The sequence below is a fragment of the Cricetulus griseus genome, chromosome 7 (genome assembly GCF_003668045.3).
Source record: "Cricetulus griseus strain 17A/GY chromosome 7, alternate assembly CriGri-PICRH-1.0, whole genome shotgun sequence".
Classification (NCBI taxonomy): domain Eukaryota; kingdom Metazoa; phylum Chordata; class Mammalia; order Rodentia; family Cricetidae; genus Cricetulus; species Cricetulus griseus.
Genome location: NC_048600.1, coordinates 26,223,105 through 26,231,586, shown reverse-complemented (window position 1 = coordinate 26,231,586; position 8,482 = coordinate 26,223,105). Strand labels below are relative to the sequence as shown.

The 8,482-nt window shown below is 51.1% G+C and overlaps 1 protein-coding gene across 1 annotated transcript; it reads left to right on the top strand.

Annotated features, from left to right (window-relative positions):
- Window positions 1-2,073: 2,073 nt before the first annotated feature.
- On the top strand, window positions 2,074-6,138 carry CUNH2orf50 (chromosome unknown C2orf50 homolog). The gene is made up of 3 exons (XM_027424672.2): window positions 2,074-2,593; window positions 3,905-3,944; window positions 4,046-6,138. The coding sequence occupies exons 1-3, from the start codon at window positions 2,379-2,381 to the stop codon at window positions 4,235-4,237; spliced, it is 447 nt and encodes a 148-aa protein (XP_027280473.1). The 5' UTR covers window positions 2,074-2,378; the 3' UTR covers window positions 4,238-6,138.
- Window positions 6,139-8,482: the final 2,344 nt, after the last annotated feature.

Here is an 8,482-nt window from a genome sequence, read left to right as displayed (position 1 = left end):
AGTGCTGGGATTAAAGGCATACACCACCACCACCCAGACTGACAACTCTTACGAAGGAAAACAATTAATTGAGTGGCTTAAAGTTCCAGAGGTTTAGTCCATTGTCATCCTGGTGGGGAGGCAGACATGGTGCTGGAAAATTTGCTGAGAGTCCTACATCCTGATCCACAGGCAACAGAAAGCAGACATAGGAGACCTCAAAGTCCACCCCCACTACAACACACTTCCACCAACAAAGCCAAACCTCCTCCACCAAGACCATGTCTCCTAATAATGCCACTCCCTTTGAGTTTATGGAGACCAACTGCATTCAAACTACCACAACATGTCTATCCACCCCCTCAGATAGGGATCCCACAACAGAGACCAAAGTATGGATACCACAAAAGTCCAACTTGGTGAATCACTGGGTTTGGGGGGATTATTTAAGGGCATATGGATGAGAGGTCACTCACAGAGGTAGTGACTCAGAGACAGCTGCGTCATTAAAGCCTACCCAAGCATGGTGACAGCTCACAAAAGCTGGGAACCTAGAGCACACAACAGGCAGCTCTACATGTTGGAGAGTGTGTTTTCCAGGTGGCTCAGTTGTGGCCTCTGGTTCTTCCAGGCAGCTTGGTTTCTCTGAAAGTGGGTCCTATCAGTACTTGCTATATTGTTTACTGTTGGGAAAGGCAGAGCCTGGTGAATCTGGTCAGTTTCAGGGACTTCCTGAAGCTATTTTGAGTTGTTTACTTTTGGTCTTATGGAGCTTGCTTGCAAGAGAGAAAACTGCTTCTCAGCATGAGACCTGAAGCTAGAAGAGTCGTGTAGGTGCCACCGATTGGCCGAGCCCCAGGCACCAGAGCATCCCTCCACTTTGGGCACCTCTGTCTGCACCTGGTTATTTCTGTTCTCCCCTGGGGGTGCAGAGAAGGAGCGCCCTGCTGAGCAGGAGTTAGGCATGGAGTGTCAGGGAATGAATGAGGGGTCTATCAACAAACCCTTCCATGATGCACCACGGTGGTGAGGAAGAGGGGTAGAGTGGCTGGAACAGAAGTTATGGGAATGTCTGGGTTTGGCTAAGTTGGGGGAAAAAAAAAAAAAGCTACTGGTGCCGCTGAGGGAGCTGGACTGCTCGGGTTAGAGAAGAAACAGAAGTGGGGTCTGCATCAGTACCTTAAGTCCTCAGTATGCCTTTTTTTTTTTTTTTTTCTAGACAGGGTTTCTCTGTGTCGCTTTGGAGGCTATCCTGGCACTCTCTCTGGAGACCAGGCTGGTCTCGAACTCACAGAGATCCGCCTGCCTCTGTCTCCCAAGTGCTGGGATTAAAGGTGTGCGCCACCAACGCCCAGCCTCAGTATGCCTTTTATGACCAGCTAAACTCAAAGCCACCTGGACGGGTCACTTGCCGCTGTTGGATTCTTACCTGCAGACTAGGTTTAGGAAAGCCTTCCTTCTTGGCTGGAGTGTGACTCAGTGGTAGAGCATATGCCTACAAATGCTGCCCCCAGCTGGTCGGCAGGATCAATGGCAGGGCTCCATGGACTTTCAGAAGGAACATTGGTGTCCTGGCTAGTTTTATGTCAACTTGACACAAGTGAGAGCTATCTGAAAGGAGGGAACCTCAATTGAGAACATGCCTCCAAGATAAGATTCAGCTGTAGGGAATTTTCTTAATTACTGATTGATGGGGAAGGCCCAGCCCACCCAGGCTGGTGGTCCTGGGTTCTGTAAGAAAGCAGGCGGAGCAAGCCATGGGGAGCAAGGACCTCTCCATGGCCTCTGCATCAGCGATCTGCAGGTTTTAGCCCTGTTTGAGTTCCTATCCTGACTTCCTTCTGTGATGTGGAAGTGAAAGCCAAATAAACCCTTTCCTCCCCAAGTTACTTTAAATAGACAATTGATAGGATGACTTCACTTCCTGCCCTGGCCTCACATCTGTCAAGGCCCCGGGGCGCCTCCCCTGGGAGCCTGCGGTGTCCACCAGGGGGCAGCACAAGATCGTGCTCCTCTCACCTGCCCACGCAGCTCTCCGGAGCACCGCCTACTGGGTCTGTCCCGCCCTCCGGCCCAGGGGAGGGCTGGACAAAGCACAGACAATCTGCACCCCACAAAGGGGCTCAGATGTCTTCAGCGAGCACTCAGTGGGGTCCGCCCCTTCCCGTGTGCACCCGGGAGCCTCCTGTTCCCTGGGCGACAGTCAACACAGACTGGGCCAGCAGAACACAGCTGGGCGCAGATGCTGCCCCAGCCTGGAGAGTTTCTGTCCACATCAGTCACTCATTCTGAGCTCGGGATCCGTTGTGAAGATCTTGTGCAGGCTTTCCTGGGATAAGGAATCTCAATCAGTCTCTCTTCTCTCTTCTCTCTCCCTCTCCTATTCTCCTCAGTCCCCCATGGGCAGCCAACACGCTGGGCTCCCAAGAGCCACAACATCCGGACACGGACTGCGTCCTACCAGGCATCTTGCCTCAGTTTCCAGGGCTCGGGATGGCCCTGCAGCAAGCCGGGGTCATGCTGGTGGCTGCCAGGGTGCCACAGCCCCTGGTGTGCAGCAGGACCAGCTGTGGAGGGAGCTTGTGGAAGCCGAAGCCCGAGGCCAGCAGCGGTGGTGAGTGACCTGCCCCTGCCTCCCTCCTCCCGCAGTCCCGCGCCCCCAGCTGCTTTGGTGCTGGGGAAAGGGAGAATATATGGAAAAGAGATAAGAGGGGGAGAACTTGAAAGTAGGATGCAAGGAAGGCCTGCTCAGACCCAGACTGGATCTGAATTTGCTACAAGAGCCCAGGGCCTTGGTCCCAGCAGGTGGCTGGGAATAGAGACATAGAGAGGGCTCTGATCCCATCTCCCAACTCATAGCAACCTCCCCAGATGGACATGGCAGGTGAGATGGGAGGAAGCTGGTGGTGCATAGCTAAGGCACTGCCTGAGCAGGGATGCTAGCTAGGGGGTGGGAGTGGGTGTGGGGGCCTCCTCCATGCTTTCAGCTTGATGGTAGTCATCACGAGCATAAGAAGGGAAAAGAGTATGGTGGGTCCTCAAAAACTCTAAATAGAAAAAATACCATACCATCTAATAATCACCACCTTGGATATAGAGCTGAAGAAGACAAGACTAGAATGGCAAAGAGGCTCATGGTTCCAGAGGGTTAGCTTCTTTGACCATCATGGCAGAGAGCATGGCAACAGGCAGGCAGCCATGGCACTGGAGCAGTAGCTTAAGTCGGTATTCAAAAACCAACTGGGACTAGCATGGGCTTTTTAAGCCTCAAAGCCCTGCTCCTGTGATGCATCTCCTCCAGCAAGGCCATACCTCCTAATCCTTTCCAAACAGTTCTACCAACTAGGAACCAAGTATTCAAACACATGAGACTTATGGGGTCCATTCTCACTCAAACCACTACAAATGGTGACCACTCAAGCCTGTAACCCAAGCACTACGAAGGCAGAGAGAGAAGGATCAGAACTCCTTTAATCTGGGCACTCAGAGGCAAAGGCAGGCAGATCACTGTGAGTTCAAGTTCAAGGCCAGCCTAGTCTACAGAGTGAGTTCCAGGACAACCTCCAAAGCAGAGAAACCCTGTCTTGAAAAACCAAAACAAACAAACAAAAAAATGTCAAGGCCATCCTCAGTGAGTTCTAAGCTAACCCAGACAAATGAATAAATAAGAAAACTGTAAACTTGAAGTGTTAAACACATCTGGAGTAAGAAGAATTTGTGGAAATTACTAAAACAAGATAGAAAACTTCTCTGGTCACTCTGTGGGCTGTTCCAAAATACAGCACAGGCATTTGGCACGTATTGTGATTACGTAGCATTTTAACTTCTCCATAGAGACTTAAAGATATGGTGAAAGTCAATCTTAAGAATATTCCAGAAAAAAACAAAACAAAAAACACTCACATTCCTGTGCGTTCCTTTCCAGGGCTGAGAACTGGGGTTTCCTGAAAGACTATGACCCTTTGGTAAGGTACCACGTCCCTCAGAAAACTGCTTACAGCATGAATATTCATTCTTTCTTTATTTTCTCACGGGGCCTGTGACCTGAGATGTCTCCTCTCCTCAGGGAAATAAGAAGGAGCCTAAAGAGCTTCCTACAGACATGCCTTTCTTCTCAGACACGGTCCCCAGCTCCACGAGCCGGGAGGTGGGCAGCAGGCTGGACACGACCCTGGGGAGAGTCCTCACTCAAATGGACTTCTTCTTCATGGAAGGCACCCGGAAGAGGAAGCCAGAGAATGAGCTGCAGCCAGTGTAGAGATCTCAGGGCAGCCGGCAGCCGGTGGGTGTGGCGTGGACTAAACCCAGGCAGCCCTCAGAGCATGGGAGGAGGGTTTCAGAACACCCTGGGACACAGAACCTCAGCCCTTCCAGGACCCCAGGGATTCTTTTCTGGGAAGGGAACCCAGTGCTAAGTGTGGTAGAGCGTGTCCAATGGGTTCAGTCTGACCTTGTAGCCATGAGCTTGTTGACAGCTTCTGCCTCTGTCTGCATTGGGAGGCGGTGGGGAGAGCTGGTAGTACACCGCCTTGGGATCTGACCTGAAGGCTGCAGTCTTCTTTCTGGGAGTCTAAGGTCAAATCAGGGTGTCCTGATCATAGAGTTAGGCAAAAGTCACTGGTGAGTACACTGTGAGATACACGGTGGCAGTATATCACATGACCTTGAGTTGGATGGGTACAGAAGTAACTATTAGGGGCTCAGTACTGGTGAAGTCTGTGTTTTGGGCATGAATTTGCTTTATGTTACTCTACCCACTCCCACCTCCCAAAGAGCTATTTCTGTCTGGACCAGACTCTAGGAGCAAGAAAGAGAAGTCCAGACTGGAGCTGGAGAGATGGCTCAGCAGCTAAAAGCTCTTGCAGGGGACCTAGGTTCCATCCCCAAGCTAATAGCCACCTGTAACTCTAACTCCAAGGAATCCAGTGCCCTCGCTGGCCCCAAAGGGCACCTGAATGCACAGTGGCATATGCAGACACATGCACAGAAATAAAACTGAGAACAAAAGTCAAAGCTAACTGCAGCTGCGGGTGGCTTCATGTGTGCACACTAAAGAGACTCATCAAAACTTCTCTGTCTCCTGGGGCATAGGACCAGGGGCCCTGATCCAGTTCCCAAGCCTACAAGCACAGCCACTTACAGATAGTGCAGAATTTAAGCCAGAGTCACCTTTTTCATAGGTATTTTTGTCACCATCCAAGAGGACCAGAAACCAAAGCAAACATCTGGGGCAGCCTGGTCAATTCCCTGTGGTGCCTGACCCCTCCAGGCCACCATTTCCACAATTGGAGGATGGGTAGGAGAGGGGAGGAGACAGATCTCTGGGGCAGTTCTCCAGAGTGCACTGGCCAGCAGGGACCATACAGCCCAGCTCATGCCTCCTTTCCCATGTACAGACCTTGACTGGAACATCACATTGGGACAAGGTCTTGTAAAAATATCTTCCCGTTTTTTGGACCAACTGGCTCCCAGGGCACAGGCTTCTCTGCTAATCTCCAGAGCGCTCAGGCCAGCTGATCCAAGAGAGCACACTAAGACATGCCAGAATACCGTGTCTGACTCTTCGTGACCCTTTACCCCACTTACTCCCACACCCAGTCACATCTTCAGGCTCTTCAGGAAAGTGCCTGCTTCTGAGGCTCCTTCTCACCCACAGAATGAGGAAATGGAGATGAAGGGTCCAGCCACCTGTGTCTCCTCTCTTTGGGACCAGAAGAAAGCTGGATGAACCAGGCAGCCTCCAGGCCTAGGCGCCAAACCTCCACTGCATCACTGGAATACCCTAGGGACTTGTCTAGACAGTCAACCAGGGCAGCTCAGAGCCCATGTGCTGGGCAGCACTAGGGGTCCAGAAGGGGACCCCTGGCTGGGAAGCTAAGGACCACAGCAGAACAGGAAGGAGCCCCCTTCACTCCCGCCCCAATATTGCTTCTCTGAGCAAATCTGCCTCTCTCTGCTGTGTGGTAGTCGCTACCTCTACTTCCAGTGATAAAGAGTGACCGCCAGCCATGGAGGCATGGAGACACGGAGGCATGGAGCCGTGGAGTGACCCTTGGGCATCTTCCTGTACTAGACATTGTGGGGATATATTGTTTATGTTCTAATAAAGCTTGCCTGAAGATCGGAGATTAGGGCAGGCAAACGGTAAATCTTGGTGAAGGGGAAACTTGTCCTTTATTTAGTAAGTAGTCACATGGGAGCGGAGCAGCCCGTGTGGTGTAAAGAGTGGGGGAGGGGAGTGTCTGGGAAAGTTAGGGAATCAAAGTGTCCGGGAAAGCATGCTTCAGAAAGAGACCTAGAAGGAAAAGACAAAGATGTCCAGGCTGGCTCTGCAAGCTGCTGCCTGACCACACACTGTATGTACATTCTCATCCAGGGTCACAGAGCTCTGTCTCAGGTGAGAGGGGCTGTGAGTGGGAGGAGCTTAAGAAGCCCTGATGTAGAACACCTTTGTCTCCAGGGTCCACACTGCCAGGCTTAGCCACGTGCCATGATGTCTACAGCATACTGGCCAGTAGCTTATGTGTGGTACATAAATACAGACAGGTAAGCCACACTGGGAAGGAAATGTGAGCTACTGCTTAGCCTAGATGACCTCTCTCCAGGTTTAGGAGGTTGTTTACATGTATGGGATGTGGAGTCCTTTTGCTTTAGCATTTACCCTCAAAATGGAACAAACTGCTACTTTGTAAAAATGGAATCACTCAGGGCAAGGCCAAGCTAGGAGGCTGCTTGCTTTACCCAATATGGAGTAGCTCAGAGCAGAGCTGGCTGGATCTGGATCAGATCTCCATTCTAGGAGCAGATTTGTCTACTGACATAGCCAAAGTGTGGACACCACACACACACACACACACACACACACACACACACACACACAGATCTCTCTGGGGAGGGGGAGCAGAGCCACAGAGGTTTTCGGCTTGGGAAGAGTGAGGGCTTTGGTGAAGACTGGAGGCAAGGTGAAAGGTGCACCAGTGCATGGCTTACACCTTCTCCCAATCTCGTGCCTAATGGGCCATTATCTACGTTTCTTCTCCCTTGGGAAGATATACGAAGTAGGTACCAATTCACCCCAGGCAGGGCTCTGACAGATCACAGAATCAATCCCATCCAGGTCCACCTTGGTCACCCAGTGAGTTTACTGGGATTGCTTACAGGAATAACAGAGGTGGGCACCTGCATGTAATATGGGTAATGATTCAAGAAAATTCCATCACTCACTGAAATCAGGTTGTCCCTGCTCTCCCCCCCCCACCCCCAGGGAAAGCTGATTTTTTAAAAGATTTTATTTATTTATATGTATACAACATTCTGCTTCCATGTATATCTGCACAGCAGAAGAGGGCACCAGATCTCATAACAAATGGCTGTGAGCCACCATGTGGTTGCTGGGAATTGAATTTAGGACCTCTGGAAGAGCAGCCAGTGCTCTTAACCCCTGAGCTATCTGTCCAGCCCCGGGAAAGCTACTGTTTACAGTTTATAACCACTGGAGAGGAGGCGGGCCTTGTAACACCCCCCACCCACCCTCACCTCCCAAGGGAATGTTAATAGGCCCTGAAGTCTCCAGCAGGAATCCAATCTGGAGGAATCAGCAGCGCTTGCGCCACAACACCTACAACTCAATAGTTACCTATTAACTCTTGTGAGGACCTGAGTTAGAGCTCCAGAACACACCTAAAAAAGTTGGGCATGTGTGTTTGTATTCTCAGCGGTGGAGAGGTTGAAAAAAAGGTTCCCTGGGTCTCCTGGCCAGTTAGCCTAGCCTGTTTAAAGAGTTCCAAGCCAGTGGGGTGGCCAGTACTCTAGGAGGAATGACACTTGAGGCTGTCCATTTGGCTTGCACAAGCGCAGGCTCAAGAGTGTGCTCACGCGCGCGCCCACACACAATAGTAACAATAAAACCCTAATAATAAAAAGAGGAGGGAGAGAAGGAAAGAGCCGGCTCTCCGACAGTACGATGGAACAAGCTTGTAATCCCAGCATTTGCCAAAGGACAGAAGGAAAAATCAGAAGTTCGAAGCCAGTCCGGGTCACGTGACCCGGCCTCAACACCCGCCCCCCCAACTCCCCCCCCACACACACACAAAGTAAGTCCTAGTGCCGGGCACACAGTTACAATCCTAGCATTTGGAAAGTGGAAGCAGGAGGATCTGAAGTTCAAAGCTGGCTTAGGCTCAAGGTCTATCTGCATTTTTTTGCACGAGACCTTGTTTCGACAAAACAAAACAGGAAAACCAGCTCCGTCTTTCACCAGAAGCCTAGCTCGGTGTGGCTGGGTTCCAGGCGAGCTCTCCAGCTTCTCCAGGCCCCTAAGTCTGGGAGGATGCTGACGAGGTTGGACCAAAGGCTTTAAAAGTTTTAATTTCTAAAAGGTTTGAAGCAAAAAGGTAACTTGTAGAGAGTGGGAAAGCACACAGAATGTCCCGAGAGGTAGGTCCTGTGCCCGCCCAACCCCTGGGGAGGCTTGTCTGTCCAGGCGTTTCCACTCCGCTAGGAA

Coding starts and splice junctions, on each gene's coding strand:
- CUNH2orf50 (XM_027424672.2), top strand. CDS start 2,379: ATGGGCAGCCAACACGCTGGGCTCCCAAGAGCCACAACATCCGGACAC. Junction 2,594..3,904: donor GCCCGAGGCCAGCAGCGGTG/GTGAGTGACCTG, acceptor GTTCCTTTCCAG/GGCTGAGAACTGGGGTTTCC. Junction 3,945..4,045: donor TGAAAGACTATGACCCTTTG/GTAAGGTACCAC, acceptor TCCTCTCCTCAG/GGAAATAAGAAGGAGCCTAA.